At 47.4% G+C, this 21,428-nt stretch overlaps 1 protein-coding gene across 2 annotated transcripts; it reads left to right on the forward strand.

Annotated features, from left to right (window-relative positions):
• The first annotated feature begins 11,438 nt into the window (after positions 1 to 11,438).
• On the forward strand, positions 11,439 to 19,986 carry LOC140106754 (syncytin-2-like). Of its 2 annotated transcripts, none has more exons than XM_072131371.1 (2): positions 11,439 to 15,677; positions 16,351 to 19,986. In XM_072131371.1, the coding sequence occupies exon 2, from the start codon at positions 18,106 to 18,108 to the stop codon at positions 19,039 to 19,041; it is 936 nt and encodes a 311-aa protein (XP_071987472.1). In that variant the 5' UTR covers positions 11,439 to 15,677; positions 16,351 to 18,105; the 3' UTR covers positions 19,042 to 19,986. The 2 variants fall into 2 exon arrangements, with proteins under 2 accessions (XP_071987472.1, XP_071987473.1); XM_072131372.1 differs by having other exon boundaries at positions 11,439 to 15,226; positions 15,959 to 19,986.
• Positions 19,987 to 21,428: the final 1,442 nt, after the last annotated feature.

Raw genomic sequence — 21,428 nt, forward strand, 5'->3', positions numbered from 1 at the left:
CCAGGACATCTCCGAGATCTTCCGGCACTCTACATAAGCTGACGAAGCAAACTGATTGGACCTCAAACATGCGCACTACGCAGCCTGGTACAACGCTTCAAAGGTGCAAAGGAATTAAGCGCACTTCATGCACAGGCGCTTGTGTTATCTTGAACATACGGAGCACTGGCAGGGACATATAACATAACATACTGTATAAGTCATAGGTTGAAGATTGGTTGAAGAACAGTTTGGTGAGGATCCAACAATATTTATGCTGCATTATACACAAATGTGAAATACAGACAACTCATCAGCATAACCACTATAATATACATTGTTTGCAACCAACAGGCTATAAGGACGGCCATGTTGTTTGAAGGTATCTGGACCATGCAGGTCTGATAGAGTATAAGCTACCAATATAGAATATCACGAAGAAATGACTTTGAATTTATTGCAGTGCTTCTCCACCACAAAACTATGATAAGTCGGCCCATGGTTTTGCTCATTCATGAAGCCCATAAGTTCCAACTGCAGAATAAGGTCCCCATTATATTTCGGGTTCTCAGTTTGCAGCTATAGTTGATGGGGGCTCGGTAAGTGGTGGTGTATGTAAATGAAGTTGGTAAGAAACAGGAAAAAATGCAAGAACATGACCACCAGTGACCCCAGGTTTCTCTCTTGAACAGAGGACGTGGAGGTCGCAGCAGAACAGAGACAGAGACAGAGGTTCCCGGACAGAGGGCAAGCAGCAGAAAAGTTTACTAAGGGCTCAGATTTTGTTAACTCATCTGTTCTCATAAGTTGTTGATATGATGGGATCTGTTAACTTCCGTCCTCATATCCTAACTCTACCAGGATACACCTACTGGATTTGTCCTCTGCCTTGTATACATATATTGACTGTATTTGTACCCAATGGAGGTGAACAGCTTGATTTGATGAAAAGCGGAAATCCACAAGGTGTCGTTCCGTTCTGGAAGGCGCTGCCACACTCAGAAATTAGACCGGAGTGGTATATCCATAAAAATGATTTTAACAAAAAGTAAAACACTACGCGTTTCGGCTCCGGGATGGTGCCTTCGTCCGGTTCCGAAACGCATAGTGTTTTACTTTTTATTAAAATCATTTTTATGGATATACCACTCCGGTCTAATTTCTGAGTGTGGCTGCGCCTTCCAGAACGGAACGACACCTTGTGGATTTCCTCTACATTGCCATGTCCGCCAACACTGGTTGCACGGACTTGAGTCCCGTCCGCAGCAGCTCTGCTATATTCATCTATTTACGATACGCTTTACTTTTCACTGGACCAGGTGAGAGACACTCTACTGTACATAATCCTTCTCAAGCAAAATACACTTGAATCCTCTGTGCTTTTTGTCTCCTCTCTCATTGGCTACGTTGTTGCATACCTGTGGATCCCCGCATCAACGCATTCAACACCAGCCCTCCATTTGATTTGATCAAGAGCATGCCCAGAAGGATTCAGGTAGTGTTTAAAGTCAAAGATGGATTTACAACATACTAAAAATACTAAAAATTGTAAGGATCTCCAAGCTTTGACGTCTCATAGTTATGTTTATAATTCATTTGCCTGTTCCGCTAGATGTTAGTAATGTCACAGATCTAACTTGAATCTACGTTGACTAGAGATGAGCGAACATGCTCGTCCGAGCTTGATGCTCGGTCGAGCATTAGCGTACTCGAAACTGCTCGTTGCTCGGACGAATACTTCGCCCGCTCGAGAAAATGGCAGCTCCCGCCGTTTTGCTTTTTGGCGGCCAGAAACAGAGCCAATCACAAGCCAGGAGACTCTGCACTCCACCCAGCATGACGTGGTACCCTTACACGTCGATAGCAGTGGTTGGCTGGCCAGATCAGGTGACCCTGGGATAGACTAGCCGCTGCCCGCGCTGCTCGGATCATTCTGTGTCTGGATGCCGCTAGGGAGAGAGCTGCTGCTGGTCAGGGAAAGCGTTAGGGTGTTCTATTAGCTTACTGTTAGGCAGGAGTGATTCTCCAAGAACCCAACAGCCCTTCTTAGGGCTACAATAACGTTCTACTTTTTTTTTTTTTTATTTGCATCTAGTACCATTTTGTGAGGAATTAGCAGGGGGACTTGCTACCGTTGTGTTTAGCTCTTAGTGGCACACATATCCACCTCAAACACCAAAGTGGAAAAATTTAGTAGGGGTTGGATTTCAATTAGGCACAGTCTGCCATTTGTCCTTTTTTATTTTACGTTTATTTTGTTTAATAACTCAGTGTCATCTCATCTGGCATATTAGTGTGCTTTCATACTTGGCTAGAAAATAGCCATAGGAGAATCCAAACGGCTTACTTACGCCTACAGTAGCGTTATATATATTTGATTTCTGGTTGATCTGCTGGTGGCTGTACTTGCTGCAGTGCATCTACTAGCCAATTGTGAGCAATTTGTAGTGAGACTTGCGACCGCTGTGTTTTGCGCTTAGTGACGCACATATCCATTGCAAAGACCGAAGTGGGAAAATTTAGTAGGGGTTGGATTTCAATTAGGCACAGTCTGCCATTTGTCCTTTTTTATTTTACGTTTATTTTGTTTAATAACTCAGTGTCATCTCATCTGGCATAGTAGTGTGCTTTCATACTTGGCTAGAAAATAGCCATAGGAGAATCCAAACGGCTTACTTGCGCCTACAGTAGCGTTATATATTTGATTTCTGGTTGATCTGCTGGTGGCTGTACTTGCTGCAGTGCATCTACTAGCCAATTGTGAGCAATTTGTAGTGAGACTTGCGACCGCTGTGTTTTGCGCTTAGTGGCGCACATATCCATTGCAAAGACCGAAGTGGGAAAATTTAGTAGGGGTTGGATTTCAATTAGGCACAGTCTGCCATTTGTCCTTTTTTATTTTACGTTTATTTTGTTTAATAACTCAGTGTCATCTCATCTGGCATATTAGTGTGCTTTCATACTTGGCTAGAAAATAGCCATAGGAGAATCCAAACGGCTTACTTGCGCCTACAGTAGCGTTATATATTTGATTTCTGGTTGATCTGCTGGTGGCTGTACTTGCTGCAGTGCATCTACTAGCCAATTGTGAGCAATTTGTAGTGAGACTTAAGACCGCTGTGTTTTGCGCTTAGTGACGCACATATCCATTGCAAAGACCGGAGTGGGAAAATTTAGTAGGGGTTGGATTTCAATTAGGCACAGTCTGCCATTTGTCCTTTTTTATTTTACGTTTATTTTGTTTAATAACTCAGTGTCATCTCATCTGGCATATTAGTGTGCTTTCATACTTGGCTAGAAAATAGCCATAGGAGAATCCAAACGGCTTACTTGCGCCTACAGTAGCGTTATATATTTGATTTCTGGTTGATCTGCTGGTGGCTGTACTTGCTGCAGTGCATCTACTAGCCAATTGTGAGCAATTTGTAGTGAGACTTGCGACCGCTGTGTTTTGCGCTTAGTGACGCACATATCCATTGCAAAGACCGAAGTGGCAAAATTTTGTAGGGGTTGGATTTCAATTAGGCACAGTCTGCCATTTGTCCTTTTTTATTTTACGTTTATTTTGTTTAATAACTCAGTGTCATCTCATCTGGCATAGTAGAGTGCTTTCATACTTGGCTAGAAAATAGCCATAGCTATAGGATAGCATCGTTTGTTTTTAAAAACTCAAAAACACAAAAAAAAACAAAAAACACAAAAAAAAGTTAAAAAAAAATTAAAGTTATAACTCTCATTTTAAAAATGTTTAACCCGAGGGCTAGGGGTAGAGGACGAGGGCGGGGACGTGGGCATCCAACTACTGCAGGGGTCAGAGGCCGTGGTCCTGGGCGGGGTGAGACACCACCTGCTTATGAGGGAGCAGGGGAACGCCGCAGAGCTACACTCCCTAGGTTCATGTCTGAAGTTACTGGGACTCGTGGTAGAGCACTGTTGAGGCCAGAACAGTGCGAACAGGTGATGTCGTGGATTGCTGACAATGCTTCGAGCAATTTGTCCACCAGTCAGTCTTCCACGCAGTCCACCCATGTCACCGAAATCGCCACTCCTCCAGCTCCTGCACCTCAGCCTCCTCCCCCCCAGTCTGCCCCCTCCCAGGAAAATTTGGCATTTGAACCGGCATACTCTGAGGAACTGTTTTCTGGACCCTTCCCACAGTCACAAACCACTTGTCCGGTTGCTGCTGAGCAATTTTCCGATGCCCAGGTTTTCCACCAGTCACAGTCTGTGGGTGATGATGACCTTCTTGACGTAGTGGAAGTGTGTAAAGAGGTGTCCGACGATGAGGAGACACGGTTGTCAGACAGTGGGGAAGTTGTTGTCAGGGCAGGAAGTCCGAGGGGGGAGCAGACTGAGGGATCGGAGGATGATGAGGTGACAGACCCAAGCTGGGTTGAGAGGCCGGGTGAACACAGTGCTTCTGAGACGGAGGAGAGTCCTCGACCAGAACAGGTTGGAAGAGGCAGTGGTGGGGCCAGACGGAGAGGCAGGGCCAGAGCTGGTGCATCAGCGCCAAATGTGTCAACTAGTGAAGCTCCCGTGGCGAGGGCTCTTGCGGCGAGGGCTAGATCTTCAGAAGTCTGGAGGTTCTTTAAGGAAACACCGGATGACCGACGGACTGTGGTGTGCAACATTTGCCAAACCAGGCTCAGCAGGGGTTCCACCACTACTAGCTTAACTACCACCAGTATGCGCAGGCATATGAATGCTAAACACCCCACTCAGTGGCAACAAGCCCGTTCACCTCCGGCCGTGCACACCACTGCTCCTTCCCCTGTGTCAGCTGATAGTCAGCCCCCTGCCCAGGACCCTGCCACAAAAACCCCATCGTCGCCTCCACGATCCTCCACAGCATCCACCAGCGTTCAGCTCTCCATACCCCAGACGCTGGAGCGGAAACGCAAATATAGTGCAACCCACCCGCACGCCCAAGCCCTTAATGTGCACATCTCCAGATTGCTTAGCCTGGAGATGCTGCCCTATAGGCTAGTAGAGACCGAGGCCTTTCGCAACCTCATGGCGGCGGCCGCCCCTCGGTATTCGGTCCCCAGCCGCCACTACTTTTCCCGATGTGCCGTCCCAGCCCTGCACCAGCACGTGTCAGACAACATCATCCGTGCCCTGACCAACGCCGTTTCTGACAAGGTCCACCTGACCACGGACACGTGGACGAGTGCTGCCGGGCAGGGCCACTATATATCGCTGACGGCACATTGGGTTAACTTGGTGGAGGCTGGGAGCGAGTCTGACCCTGCGGCTGGTCATATACTGCCGACGCCGAGGATTGCGGGGCCTACCTCGGTCCAGGTGTTTCAGGCCTACTATGCCTCCTCCTCCTCCCACCCCTCCTCCACCTCCTCCTCCGAACTACCATCCGTGGGCACGGCGCCATCAGTCGGTAGCTCTAGGCACAGCAGCAGTGCCGTCGCTAAGCGACAGCAGGCGGTGCTCAAACTGCTCAGCCTAGGCGATAAAAGGCACACCGCCCAAGAGCTATTACAGGGCATCACGGCGCAGACTGATCTGTGGCTGGCACCACTGAACCTGAAGCCAGGCATGGTTGTGTGTGACAACGGCCGTAACCTGGTGGCGGCTCTGCAACTCGGCAGACTGACACATGTGCCATGCCTGGCCCATGTGTTAAATCTGATAGTTCAGCGTTTCCTCAAGACATACCCCAATCTGTCTGATTTGCTCACGAAGGTGCGCCGCATCTGTGCGCATTTCAGGAAGTCCAGCACAGATGCTGCCACTCTCAGGGCAGCGCAGCGCCGCCTCCAACTGCCCGCTCACCGACTGTTGTGCGACGTGCCCACGAGGTGGAATTCAACACTGACCATGTTATCCAGAGTTTACCAGCAGCGCCGAGCCATTGTAGACTGCCAGATGTCAACTTCCACCAGAACTGGTAGTCAGGTCAGTCAGCTTCCTCAAGTCTACAATGAGGAGTGGACGTGGATGTCTGATATCTGTCAGGTGCTGAGTAACTTTGAGGAGTCAACACAGATGGTCAGTGGCGATGCCGCCATCATCAGCCTCACCATCCCGCTGCTTGGCCTGTTGAAAAACTCTCTGATCAGCATGAAGTCGGAAGCTTTGCGCTCGTCACAAGAGACGGGGGAAGAAGATTCCCTTGTTGATAGCCAAAGCACCCTCAGGTCTGTTTCTCAGCGCATATCGGAGGAGGTGGAGGAGGATGAGGAGGAAGAGGAGGAGAATGTTGGCGAGACACAAGAGGGGACCATTGTTGAGTCCTTCACTGTTCAGCGTGTATGGGCAGAAGAAGAGGAGTTGGAGGAGTTGGAGGAGGAGGAAATGGACAGTCAGGCCAGTGAGGGGAGTGAATTCTTACGCGTTGGTACTCTGGCGCATATGGCAGATTTCATGCTAGGCTGCCTATCCCGTGACCCTCGCGTTCAAAGAATTTATTCCAGCACCGATTACTGGGTGTTCACTCTCCTGGACCCACGGTACAAGCAAAATCTTGCCACTCTCATCCCTGCAGAGGAATGGAGTGTGAGAATGCATGAATACCAGCAGGCCCTGGTGCACAAGCTGAAACAGTATTTCCCTTCTGACAGCGCTAGCGGCAGAGTGCGTAGTTCTGCGGGACAAGTAGCGAGGGAGAGTAGGCGAGCAGGCAGCTTGTCCAGCACTGGCAAGGGTACGCTTTACAAGGCTTTTGCCAGCTTTATGTCACCCCAGCAAGACACTGTCACCTGTCCCCAGTCTCGGCAGAGTAGGGCTGATCTTTACAGAAAGATGGTGAGGGAGTACGTAGCTGACCATACCATCGTCCTAAATGATCACACAGCTCCCTACAACTACAGGGTTTCAAAGCTGGACATGTGGCACGAACTGGCGCTGTACGCCTTGGAGGTTCTTGCCTGCCCTGCCGCTAGCGTCTTGTCCGAGCGGGTTTTCAGTGCAGCTGGTGGCATCATCACCGATAAGCGTACACGCCTGTCGACTGACAGCGCTGACAGGCTGACGCTTATTAAGATGAATAAAGCCTGGATTTCTCATAATTTCCAATCTCCACCGGGTGAAGGAAGCTCAACCTGAATAATTGATCCACTCCTCCTCCTCCTCATTTTCCTCCTTCTCCTCCACTTTGTACAGTAAAGCAGAGGAAACTGGCTATTTTTTGACAGGGCCCACTGGCTCTAGCTATAGTACTTTATGCATTCAATTTTTCTGGAGGGCCACCGACCCGGTCCTCTGTTTTAAACAATTTTTGGGAGTGCCACATACAGGCAGTCAATCTATTCAATTTTTCTGGAGGGCCACCGACCTGCTCCTCTGGTTTGAAAACTTTTTGGGACTGCCACATACAGGCACTCAATCTATTCCGTTTTTCTGGAGGGCCACCTACCTGCTCCTCTGGTTTGAAAACTTTTTGGGACTGCCACATACAGGCACTCAATCTATTCCATTTTTCTGGAGGGCCACCTACCTGCTCCTCTGGTTTGAAAACTTTTTGGGACTGCCACATACAGGCACTCAATCTATTCCATTTTTCTGGAGGGCCACCTACCTGCTCCTCTGGTTTGAAAACTTTTTGGGACTGCCACATACAGGCACTCAATCTATTCCATTTTTCTGGAGGGCCACCTACCTGCTCCTCTGGTTTGAAAACTTTTTGGGACTGCCACATACAGGCACTATCCAAATTAAATTGTCTCCATAGCAGCCTCCACACGTTGTCTCCATTGCTACCTCCAAAAGTCGTCCATATAGCTGCCTCCATACATCGTCCCTTTATCAAACGAGGTGTGTCAGGCAGAAATTTGGGTTGTTTTCATGGATTCCACATCAAAGTTGTTAACTTTGTCGCCACCCTGCTGTGTTATCCACAAAATATACTGGCAAACTTTTATCATTTACCGATATTATTTCAGCGCTTCTTGCGCATCTGTTTACATTCCCCTCACCCGGCATATCCTAAACTTATAAGAACGCTACTACACTTGATCTTATACAAAAGGTTCTTAGAAGTGCTGTTTGGGGAGTAGCCTAGAGACACGGGCTTGGATTGGCGAAAGCTCGCCTGGCAGCGGAGCGCCAGCTCCATCTCAAGATCCAACTAACATAGTTTTAACTGCAGCACCTTTAATCTACTACTAGTTCACTGCCTCCATACATGGTCCCCTTATCAAACGAGCTGTGTCAGGCAGAATTTTGGGTTGTTTTCATGGATTCCATGTTAACTTTGTCGCCACCCTGCTGTGTAATCCACAAAATATACTGGGAAACTTTTATCATGTAGCGATATTATTTGAGCGCTTCTTGCTCACCTCCTTTGGTTCCTCTCTGCCACCCATTGGTTTGAAGCCTGAGTCCATTTAGGGTATGTCGCCATGCCACTCTCTAGCCTGCCGCTGCTGCCGCTGCCTCTGCATGCCGTCCCCTATAGTGTCAGGGTCAATTATTGGATGTTTTAGATGCTATCTAGCTTCATTCTGTCACTCTGTCATGGCCATGCTGTTGCCCATAATTTTGGCATAATGGTGCGATTAGGCAGCCTCAGAGGCATCCATGCCATTGCCATGACATTTTTTTGGCTTCCATTTCTTATAAAAGTTCCCTCCTTTCTGAGTCATGTATCTTTATATGGCAAGAGTCACACATTGAGATGGTTGACATGGACCTTCTGGGAAATACTGGAGACAGTAGTATAGTAGATATTATGGTTGTTAATGACGCTCTCCAACAGGTGCACTTTTTCCTGTTATCTCCAATGAGCCTCATAACCGAAATTCCCAATCAATGGGGCACATTTACTTACCTGGTCCGTTCGCGATCCAGCGGCGCGTTCTCTGCGCTGGATTCGGGTCCGGCCGGGATTCATCAATGCAGTTCCTCCGCCGTCCACCAGGTGGCGCTGCTGCGCTGAAGTCCGCTGGAATGCCTCGAAATACACCGGCCTACCCAGGATGAAGGTGAGTGAAATTTTCGCGACACAATTTTTTTTTTAAATGCGGCGGTTTTTCCGAATACGTCGGGTTTTCGTTCGGCCACGCCCCCCGATTTCCGTCGCGCGCATGCCGGCGCCGATGCGCCAAATTCCGATCGCGTGCGCCAAAAACCCGGGGCAATTCAGGTACAATCGGCGCAAAACGGAAATATTCGGGTAACACGTCGGGAAAACGCGAATCGGGCCCTTAGTAAATGACCCCCAATGTCTTTTGGGTCTCTGACAAGAACTCCCAGCACCTGGAGGACAACCATGAAAACACGGGTAGAGCCAACAAACTCCATTGGAGATGCAGACAGCGGATCCATCTACTATTTTTGCAGTCTTTGAGTCATGAGTTTGTCAACCCAACTATTGCGATTGCTCAAAAATGGTCAGCGTGTCATCGATTTATGTGGACCAAAAAAAACCTCAAAGGCTGCCGGATTATGTCACTTCATGCCCCACTCCTTACCTAGTAACTAATCTGCAAATACTGATATCACACAATGGGGCAGATTTACTTACCCGGAGCAGTCGCGATCCAGCGCTGATTTGGGTCCGGCCGGGATTCACTAAGGTCTGTGCGCCGATATCCACTAGGTGTCGCTGCTGCGCTGAGGTCCGCTGGAGTTCACCGGAGTTCACCTTCTATTTCTTGGTGCAGGTAAGTGCGTGTCAAACGACACTTTTTTTTTTTAAATACCGCGTTTTTTCCGAATCCGTCGGGTTTACCGTTGGCCGCACCCCCGATTTCCGTTGCTTGCAACCCGGCGCAAATGGGAAAAATACAGGAAACCCAACGAAAATGCGTGAATCGGACCCTTAGTAAATGACCCCCAATGTGTCCATGTCACCCATGTGCATCTACTTGTTGTCCATATTATTCATGTTCCCATAGGCTTCTAAAGAAAGGTTCAAGAGGCAAAGATGGCCCGGAATAGAAGTCCACTTCGTCATTTAACAGTGGTCCTGACTTATTCTCCTGCTGCTCCTCCGGTAACATCCTCTCAAGAACAATTTAGGTATCATGATCTTGTCCAGTGGTTAGGTCATAAACCCTACTCTGGTAACCTCACATCAAGTACCACTCAACCATCCAAGATCAACTACTCACCCAGGTATCATGACCAAGGTTAAATTACCTTGTTAAAAGACAAGGTAATAGAATACAATATAATAATAATACAGTATTATGATCAGGTCCACATTCAGTTCATTCTCAAAGTTTCTATTCTCAAGAAATGGGGAAGATGTGGCTGGAAACTCTTGTGTTCTGCAGCAGCCGCGACATCGCACCGACCACATAACACTATGGAGATGGGCGACTCTACAGACAGCACAGAGGAAGGACAAACCCACTTCTAAAATGTGTGACCTGAGACCAACAAAGAAACAATAAAACTGGTAAATATAAGAAAATAAGAAAATTCAACAAAGTTATGACCAGATAATATCTTAAACGTCTCTCAAGGAAATGGCTCCTATAGAAGTAATAGAGGGGCATCGATACCGTCTCTATGACCAGTACCTCCTCCTCATAGACTGTAAGCTCTTGTGTCACCCCCTCATCCTCATAGACTGTAAGCTCTTGTGTCACCCCCTCATACTCATAGACTGTAAGCTCTTGTGTCACCCCCTCATCCTCATAGACTGTAAGCTCTTGTGTCACCCCCTCATCCTCATAGACTGTAAGCTCTTGTGTCACCCCCTCATCCTCATAGACTAAGTTCTTGTGTCACCCCTCATCCTCATAGACTGTAAGCTCTTGTGTCACCCCCTCATCCTCATAGACTGTAAGCTCTTGTGTCACACCCTCATTCTCATAGACTGTAAGCTCTTGTGTCACCCCTCATCCCCATAGACTGTAAGCTCTTGTGTCACCCTCATCCTCATACACTGTAAGCTCTTGTGTCACCCCCTCATCCTCATAGACTGTAAGCTCTTGTGTCACCCTTCATCCTTATAGACTGTAAGCTCTTGTGCCCACCCCCCCTTCCTCCTCATAGAATGTAAGCTCTTGTGTCACCCCCTCATCCTCATAGACTGGAAGCTCTTGTGTCACCCTTCATCCTTATAGACTGTAAGCTCTTGTGCCCACCCCCCCCCTTCCTCCTCATAGAATGTAAGCTCTTGTGTCACCCCCTCATCCTCCTAGACTGTAAGCTCTTGTGTCATCCCTCATCCTCATAGACTGTAAGCTCTTGTGTCACCCCCTCATCCTCAAAGACTGTAAGCTCTTGTGTCACCCCCTCATCCTCATAGACTGTAAGCTCTTGTGTCACCCCCTCATCCTCATAGACTGTAAGCTCTTGTGTCACCCCCTCATCCTCATAGACTGTAAGCTCTTGTGTCACCCCCTCATCCTCATAGACTGTAAGCCCTTGTGTTACCCCCTCCTCCTCATAGACTGTAAGCCCTTGTGTTACCCCCTCATCCTCATAGACTGTAAGCTCTTGTGTCACCCCCTCATCCTCATAGACTGTAAGCTCGTGTTGTGAGGGCCAAAGTAATGATTATGTGTCCATAATAACTATATGCTTTATGATTGTATACATGTGCCCTTTGCCCTATATTTTTGTACATTGTCTGTTGAGAAATACAGAGCTTTTCCCTTACATCAGTTTTAACCAGACATGCAACTATCAGCGAAACTCAAGTCTTGTGATGGAAAGCAGAAGATGGAAGAGCAGATGTTTGTTAAGAATAGCATCAGCATCCAGACTAGTGGTCAATTTACTGTAGACAACGGTGACTGGAAATTCCCCTGGCATAGCAACCAAGGCCTAGTTTTGGAAGACCAATCAGCAAGAGCCGGGGGCCAGACATATATGCTTAGCTATAACCAATTATAATGATTTTAATGTATGTAACCACACCTTTTTCTATGGGTATAAGAGGCTATGTAATCAGGAAATAAACACAGTTCATTTCTCTTTTCTGTTCGGCAAGTTAAGAGCATGAACCTAAGATAAAACAGAACTTCAGTCTTCTGTCTTTTCTTATCCAAACGTGCACGCATGCTCAACTAATTTGGAGTGTCTGAGAGAAGAGTGTAAGGCGGGATTGGCCCGACCCTGACAGCTGACGCCCGAACGTGGGGCCATCCCCGCTGATACCGTACACCCGAGGACCCGAACCAGAGGACGGGGGACGAACGCTTGTCCACACCAATAGAGGACCGCGGCCTCACTGAATCACGGTAAGTTGATGCATATTATATATGTGTTGGACTTCCCTGTGATCATTGGTGTGGAATAAGTTAGTAGCTTCTGATACTTTTCGGGTCTAAGGGCTGATTGTCTGAGTGGTGAGACTCATTTTCTTTACGGTGATCGCTGGGATGGTTCAGAACTGATGTATAGTGACACTTCCCTATGGTGTGTCACTGAATAATCACCACGCCTCATTCTCTCAGGCACTGAGTCAGACCTTTGGGTGGAAAGTGAAAGTAAAAGGCTTCATTGTGACATATAGAGTCTCTGCCCCCCTTCTGTAGAAGCTGGGGAGGAAGTTTGCGGACTGAGAATAGTACAGATTGACATCCTCTGTTCTGGGGATATTGGGCACTGGTTACGTGTCCGGATTGTTTTTATTGTTTTTATTGTTTTATTGTTTTATACGGGGGGGGAGGGAATTAAGGTGGTCTAGGGTTAGAGACCGGAAAGAAGATAGCATGGCTCACTAGGAGACCGGCTGATTAAGGTACCGAGGGAAGCACGGTTTTTGAACTATTAATGGTTCTAACGGATGTGTAGTCAGAGGTTTTGGTAGGTTAGGGACGTTTGTTATTTTCTTGATACACAACGGTGAGCCGGGGCCCCTGCGTTGAGAGTGAGTAGCTACACCAACGTGTACCTTGTTAGAACATGATGTTAGGTGTGTTTAAGAAAGTGCATACCCTCCCCGAGGGGGCAGAGACTGCAGTCGGGCTTGTTGAAAAAAGGGAAGGAAAAAAGTATGTTAATAATTGTGTGAGGTTGTACAAGTATGTTGATATGCCCTCAAAGGGAAGGCTGCAGCCTTCAGTGTGGAAGTAAATTCTAACCACAAGTAGAGGTGTGTTAGAAGATAAGGGCATACTGGAAGCTGCTCAGGCTCACTACAGAGTGGCCAGAGCATTGCAAGTTGAATGATGGTCAGAAGTTCAGGGAGATGATTGTTCAGCAAAAGCGGAAGTGCTATATGGATATGTGAAGCCTTTAGATAGAGATGTGAAATGCGGAACCAAAATGGCGACAGTGCCATGTGCCCAGCCACAGCCCTATAATGGCGGCCAACCCGGTTTGGAAGGGTGGACCTGTAGAGTGTGTGGTTTACAAAACCTGGAATGGGCGGAGTCATGATAAGAATTAGAAGAATTAGAATTAAAAGGACGGTGAGAAAAAAAAAAAAAAAATTTGATCAGATTTTTAAATAGACACTTAGAGCCTCTGATTTTGACAGACGGACACCAGGACAGAGTGACAGGAATTCTTCAGAGTGCCCGTTGAGAAGGAGACAGGTGATAAGGGACATTTCAGAGATTTTGATGTGTAGAGAATTTGAGAAAAAGAGATTTTATTTCTTGATGGCTAAATTTCTCTATAGCTGCTTGCAATTTGTGTTTGAGAACTGGTCTTGAAGCGATCTGTGCTGTGCTTGGGAGAAGAACAGACAGTGACTTTGCAAGTGCAAGTTTACAAGGAGGGGGGGGGGCGATAGAGGGAACTGTGACTGAAAGACAGAGGGAAACTGAGACTAGTGTTTCACAGACCATAATAAGTATGACTGACAAAAGTTTAGATTCCGGACGAGCCCAGTTCAAGGGGGCGTGCTTCCACTTGCTGGGAGGAGACATTACTGAAGTGACTAAAGTGAGTGGCCATATTCTAATAGGGGGGCGGTAACTAACAAGGACGTCAGTAAGTACATGCCCCCAGACAGCTTCTCTTATTGTCAAACCCTTCCCTGCTAGCCCAGTGATGATTTTAACCCATTCGCAGTCAAGAAAAAGACCCAGAAAGAACAACATACATGTAGGATGGTCCATGATCTCCAAGCTGCTAATGAGTGTCCCACACTGGCAGCAGTCCCCGAGAGTGACAAATTATTCACTGTTATTGATTTGGCAAATGTTCTCCTCTCTGGGCCCCTGCATGAAAATTGTCAGTATTTATTTGCCTTTACCAGTTCAGTATTCCAGTATACCTGATGTAGACTCCCACAAGGGGGGGTAAAACTCACCCAGCCAATACCCCACGGCCCTACAGGAAGTAGACTGACAGACTAGCCCCTTACTGGATGTTCTCCTTATCAGTATGCGGAGGACCTACTGTTTTTGTTTGCCAGGATGCATTTATTGACCTTATGTGTTTTTTGTTCCAGAAGGGTTGCAAAGTTTCCAGAGATAAACTCCAGTACCGTCAGGAGAAGGTGGTCTTCCTAGGCTACTGCTTCTCAGCCACAGGCAGACACCTGACAGAGGAAAGAAAGCTGGTGGTCCAGAATGTGCCCCTGCCCTGAGGCCCTAAGCCTCTTCACATGTTTCTAGGACTGACCAGCTCCTGCAGGCCTGGGATAAGGTCTGCTGCCTCCAGCCTGATGTTGCCCCTTGATAAACTGAATTGCCTCTTCCCCATTTGCCCTTAGTCAGGAGGCAATTGATGCATTCCATAGCCCTAAGCTGGTAAATCCTGTCTGCCCCGGCCCTAGGCACATTCCACTGAACCAGACATTTTATTTTGCTTTGAGTATCCAGTCCATGCCATAGATGTTTTAGCCCAGGAACATGGTGGCCTCCCCAGTGGCCCACTATTAGGCCCGGTTAGACTCCGTTGTGAGGGGAGCCCCTCATGTGTTAGTAGCTGCAGCCAGCAATCTGCTCACCAAGGCCAGTGAGCTGATCCTAGACCCTAGATCACTCAGTTACAGTGCAAACCCCACTTACCTTGCACAGTGTCCTCACCCAAGTACAGCCCAAATATCTGAGCAAAGGCCAGACAGCTCAGACTCCAGTGTGCACTCCTGATGCCCCAGGACACACTGATAAGGTGCACAGCTCTGAATCCTTCATTCTATCGCCAGTCTTCCAGGATTCAGAGAGGGGGGGGAGAAGGGTGATTAACCCAGATGTTGAGTTTTTTTCTCATAGATGGCTCCAGGTCTGCAGGAGAAGACAGATGGTTCTATGCTGGATATACAGTGGTCAGTGGCGCACATGAGGTAGTACAAGCAGAACCACTCCCTCCACACAGGTCAGCGCAGGAGGTGAAGTGATGGCACTCAGGGAAGCGCTACAGCTGGTGGAAGGTAAAAGGACAAACATCTATACTCAAGGTATAGTCCTGGGGTCTAAACACGACTATGAACCCTTATGGAAGGCTAGAGATTTCCTCACCTCTGCAGGGACCCCCTTTAAGCATGGCACGCTGGTTAAAGAACTCATGGATGCTCTCTTACTTCCATAAGAGGTGGGGATAGTAAAAGTAAAAGCACACACAATTTGGTGACTCCACAAGCCAAGGGCAAGTATGTGGCTGACGGGATGGCGAAGGCAGCTGCACAGATGGAGCCCAGAGACTGTCCTGAAGTCTCAGCGGTGAGTTCTGAGCTAAAAGTTTGATCCACAGGTGTTCCAGTCCCTGGTGGCCCGAGAGTCATCAGAAGTGAAGGAAGTGTGGAGGAAAGCTGGAGCCCAGATGACGATGGGACCTGGATGCTGGGAGAGAGGGTGTGCCTGCCCGGAGCCCTGCACCCGACAGTAAGTCAAGTAGCCCACGGAAGCACACACACATATCCAAAATGGCCATGCTCGTGCTCATAAACCGCAAGTGGTTTGCCCCGGCATTACTACCCCTGTCACTAGACTAGTGAAAGCCTGTATAGTCTGTGCCCGCCACAACCCGGGTAAGGTGGAAAAGACCCCACAGAAGGTGACACCCAAGCTGCTGTATCCCTTCCAGAGACTGCAGATGGATTTTATCCAGCTACCAAAAAGTGGTATGTAGGAATACGTGCCTGTGTGCATTGATCTCTTTCCAGGGTGTCCAGAAGCTTCTGTCATGACCAAGGCTATTGCCAGAGCTGCAGCCAAGAAGTTGGTGAGTGAGATTTTTCTGCAGGTTTGGACTTCCAGAGACCATAGAGTCCAGTCGCAGAACCCACTTCACTGGACAGGTAAAAACCTGAAACATTGTCCCTCCTGGGTGTAGAACAGGCGAGTGCTTTCCTGCTGCCCACCATTCAGTTAAGACCACCTCCAACAGAAATATGGGATTGCCCCCTTTGAAGTACTTTTTGGCTGCGCACCTAGACTAGGCCCCTACTTTCCCACAGACCCTATAGCTGATGGCAGGAAACCAGGTGGAATACGCCACACAGCTGAGCCAGGCCTTGGAAAAGGTCCGCAAAAGTGTTTCTGATTCCTTTTTCAGATCCAGACAGAGACCTCAGGATGCATAACCTGGAGCCCGGAGACTACGTGGTGGTAAAGAGACACCAGAGAGAGAGTCTGGAGCTTTGTAACGACGGTCCTTTCCAAGTCCTGCTGACCAATGCCACGTCTGTGAAGCAGGAGGGAAGCCAGCATGCTGCCACGTTTTTTTATTGCAAACTTACTTATTCTTCCTGCTAGCTGGTCTCTTCTGACTGACTGTATGCTCAGGGACACCCCAACCATGACTATCACTGTAACCAGGATACCCCCAGGGTAGGAGACTTTACCTACGGTTGGTGCAACAAGACAATGACCTTCTTTAACATTGACAGCACAGGTAACCCTGTATTAGCAGTGTCTGATGTGTACTGGATTTGTGGGGATAGGAGAGTCAGGTCAGGCCTAGAGGCTGGGAAGGTGAGTGTACTGTGATAAGGTTTGTGCATTCCTTCCTCATGATCCCCAGGGATAAGGTTGATCAGACATATAAGAAAAGGTAGAGAATCCCAAAGGATTCTAAAGGTCTAAGAGAAGCACCTAGATGACAACGTTTATATAGATACACCAAGGGAGCCACACATCGGGGAAAGAACTAAGCTTATGCCTGCATCCAGAGAATCTACTATGCCCCAGGAATCACACCTGCCATTGCCGCATACAACCAGGCCTGTACCGTATGCGCCACTTGCAATCCCGCCCCTACAGCAAAGGTACCCCAACAATACCTTGCCAAACCAGAATACCCATTTCAAAGGATCCAAGTGGACCACATCCAGCTACCCAAGGAGGGAAAACACGAATATGTACTTGTAGTAGTAGACATGTTCTCCGGATGGCCAGAGGCGCACCCAGTAGCTAACATGACATCAAAAACTACAGCAAAGAAATTGATTACTGAGACAGTTTGTAGATTTGGAGTACCACAAGTTATAGAGTCAGACCAAGGCCCTGCTTTTTCTTCTCAGATATTCAGAAAAGTTATGGAATATATTAGGAGTAGACTTGGGCCTACACACACCATACCACCCACAGAACTCAGGAAAGGTAGAGAAGATAAATGGTACCCTAAAGAACAAGTTACTTAAAATGACCCAGGATAGTCCCCTCCCCTGGCCAGAATTGCTCCCCATTGCTCTGTATCATGTCCGACACACTGCCCAGGCTAAACATGGTCTCACCCCCTATGAGATTTTGTTTGGCAAACCACCAGTTTTTCCCGTGATAAGTAAGCAGGAATTGTCTGAAAGTCATGATAAGACTGTACAATATGTAATTGAATTGTCCAAGGAATTAACTAATCTGCATGCTGCAGTTGTTGCTTCTTTTCCAGAGTTATCAGGTGACGTAGTTCACAACTTCCAACCAGGTGATCAAGTATATGTGAAGAAGCATATTAGGAAAGATTGCTTCCAACCCAGATTCGAGGGACCTTACACAGTGGTCCTGGTAACGCCTACAGCGGTGAAACTTGAAGGGAAACCCACCTGGATACACGCATCACACTGCAAAGGGAAAACAAAATGAAGCTCTATATCCTTTCCTGCTTGAGTTGTTTAATAATCACAGATAACTGCCAAATCACAACCTTTTGGGTACATACCACGGCCCCGTATGAAGAGTATCTCTTTGATTTTTGTGATGTTGTAGATTGTCGAGGGACAGAGGACATTAGATGGGATCCATCATACCAGTACAAGGGCGAAGCACAGTTCTACATCTGTGTAACCCGTCCCGGGAATGAGAACTGCAATTCATGGTCAGATGTAAGGTGGAGCAGGGAAACTATACCTGTGTATCCTCTGACATCACTAATGCCAAAACTCCCCTGGGGGTGTTTGAAAAAGATTTCTGCCAAGAGATTGTCACCATAGACCCAGATTTATTGTCCGACCATACTTCTTTCCTTTATGATGTCTTTTGGCTTTGTGGGAATGGTAAGCTGAGGAACCGCCTCCCCCAATCATGGAGGGGTCAATGTGCCCTAGTTAAATTAGTCCTGCCTTTCTTGATGTTACCCTGGGATCCGACTCATAAAAATGAACAGGTAAAGATAAAAAGGTCACTAAGTAACACTGATTACGGACAAGACCCTGATGTTTACATAGATAGTATTGGTGTCCCGAGGGGGGTCCCAGACCGATACAAGGCTCAGGATCAGATTGCAGCCGGATTTGCTTCCATAATTCCCCAAGTGCAAATCAATAAAAATGTGGACTGGATAAATTACGTTTACTATAATGAACAGAGGTTTGTAAATTACAGTAGGGATGCTTTCACTAGTATTGTGGAAGAACTGGGCCCCAATACTAGAATGACTTTACAAAATAGAATGACCCTAGATATGATACTCGCAGAAAAAGGTGGAGTGTATGGAATGATAGGAGAAGACTGTTGCACTTATATCCCTCAGAATTCAGGTGCTGGTGGTAAGACACTGATAGCAATAAAGAAAATTACAGCATTGGCAACTGAGATGAAGGAAAATGCAGGGGTAGATACCTCCTGGGCAGCATGGTTTACTAGTTGGGCAGGAGGGTGGAAGGCCCTTTTCCAACAGATAGGATTGGTACTACTCGGGATATTCATCCTGGCTCTATTTCTCTTGTGTTGTTGTATGCCATTGTATAAGAAGTTGGCCAAGAAAATTGCGAATAACAAGGCTAAAGGAGTTTTTTCCGAATATCGATAAACAGTCTGTTTGTTATATGTCCATGAGGAATAGAAATCTGCCCGATTTGTCTGAGATCTCAGTTCTGTCAGAACAGCCTGATGTTCCAGTTCTGGAACACCCAAATTCTTCCCCGATAGATGACCTACCTGCCATTGTGATCTCAGAATACTTAGCCCCCTCCCCAATAGTGGAAGCTTTAGTGTAAGGGAAAGAAGGAGGACTCCATGTGTCAGCAAGGTTAGTGCTGGGAAATTGATCCAGGTGTCACAAGGGCACGTTGGGTCAATGACTCAGTGAAGCAATCCACTCCCCTCTCCCACCACATGGACAGCCTATAGGAAAAATGAATCGCAGTGAAGTGTAGGGAAAAGCTCAGTATTTAGGGGGGAATTGTGAGGGCCAAAGTAATGATTATGTGTCCATAATAACTATATGCTTTATGATTGTATACATGTGCCCTTTGCCCTATATTTTTGTACATTGTCTGTTGAGAAATACAGAGCTTTTCCCTTACATCAGTTTTAACCAGACATGCAACTATCAGCGAAACTCAAGTCTTGTGATGGAAAGCAGAAGATGGAAGAGCAGATGTTTGTTAAGAATAGCATCAGCATCCAGACTAGTGGTCAATTTACTGTAGACAACGGTGACTGGAAATTCCCCTGGCATAGCAACCAAGGCCTAGTTTTGGAAGACCAATCAGCAAGAGCCGGGGGCCAGACATATATGCTTAGCTATAACCAATTATAATGATTTTAATGTATGTAACCACACCTTTTTCTATGGGTATAAGAGGCTATGTAATCAGGAAATAAACACAGTTCATTTCTCTTTTCTGTTCGGCAAGTTAAGAGCATGAACCTAAGATAAAACAGAACTTCAGTCTTCTGTCTTTTCTTATCCAAACGTGCACGCATGCTCAACTAATTTGGAGTGTCTGAGAGAAGAGTGTAAGGCGGGATTGGCCCGACCCTGACAGCGTCACCCCTCATCCTCATAGACTGTAATTTCTTGTGTCACCCCCTCATCCTCATAGACTGTAAGCTCTTGTGTCACCCCCTCATCCTCATAGACTGTAAGCTCTGGTATCACCCCCTCATCCTCATAGACTGTAAGCTCTTGGGTCACCCCCTCATCCCCATAGACTGTAAGCTCCTGTGTAACCCCCACCCATCCTCATAGACTGTAAGCTCTTGTGTCACCCCCTCATCCTCATAGACTGTAAGCTCTTGTGTCACCCCCTCATCCTCATAGACTGTAAGCTCTTGTGTCACCCCCTCATCCTCATAGACTGTAAGCTCTTGTGCCATCCCTCATCCTCATAGACTGTAAGCTCTTGTGTCACCCCCTCATCCTCAGACTGTAAGCTCTTGTGTTATCCCTCATCCTCATAGACTGTAAGCTCTTGTGTCACCCCCTCCTTCTCATAGACCAGTGATGGCGAACCTTTTTGAGACCGAGTGCCCAAATTACAACAAAAACCCACGTATTTAAAGCAAAGTGCCAACACAGAAATTTAAGCAATAACTCGCTGTTCTACCACAAATTCAAAAGAAGGACCTCCATCAATAAACTGCCCTTGCACTCACCCTTTCACTCTTTCTAAAGTCCGAAGAAGCTGAGGATGTGTTGCTATGAAGAGTGGCATCTACATTGCCTGTGCCTGCAGGTGAATTCTTCTACTCATGTCTGGTGAACTGTGCTGGGGCAATGTGGCCTGGGTGCCCACAAAGAGTGCCCTGAGTGCCACCTCTGGCACCCGTGCCATAGGTTCGCCATCACTGTCATAGACTGTAAGCTCTTGTGTCACCCCTCATCCTCATAGACTGTAATTTCTTGTGTCACCCCTCATCCCCATAGACTGTAAGCTCCTGTGTAACCCCCACCCATCGTCATAGACTGTAAGCTCTTGTGTCATCCCTCATCCTCATAGACTGGAAGCTCTTGTGTCACCCCCTCATCCTCAGACTGTAAGCTCTTGTGTCACCCCCTCATCCTCATAGACTGTAAGCTCTTGTGTCACCCCCTTATCCTCATAGACTGTAAGCTCTTGTGTCACCTCCTCATCCTCATAGATTGTAAGCTCTTGTGTCACCCCCTCATCCTCATAGACTGTAAGCTCTTGTGTCACCCCCTCATCCTCATAGACTGTAAGCTCTTGTGTCACCCCCTCCTTCTCATAGACTGTAAGGTCTTGTGTCACCCCCTCATCCTCATAGACTGTAAGCTCTTGTGTTACCCCCCTCATCCTCATAGACTGTAAGCTATTGTGTAACCCCCTCATCCTCATAGACTTTAAGCTCTTGTGTCACCATCTCATCCTCATAGACTGTAAACTCTTGTATCACCCCCTCATCCTCATAGACTGTAAGCTCTTGTGTCACCCCTCACCCTCATAGACTGTA

This window comes from Engystomops pustulosus, chromosome 11 (genome assembly GCF_040894005.1).
Source record: "Engystomops pustulosus chromosome 11, aEngPut4.maternal, whole genome shotgun sequence".
Classification (NCBI taxonomy): domain Eukaryota; kingdom Metazoa; phylum Chordata; class Amphibia; order Anura; family Leptodactylidae; genus Engystomops; species Engystomops pustulosus.

Coding starts and splice junctions, on each gene's coding strand:
- LOC140106754 (XM_072131371.1), top strand. CDS start 18,106: ATGGTCAGATGTAAGGTGGAGCAGGGAAACTATACCTGTGTATCCTCT.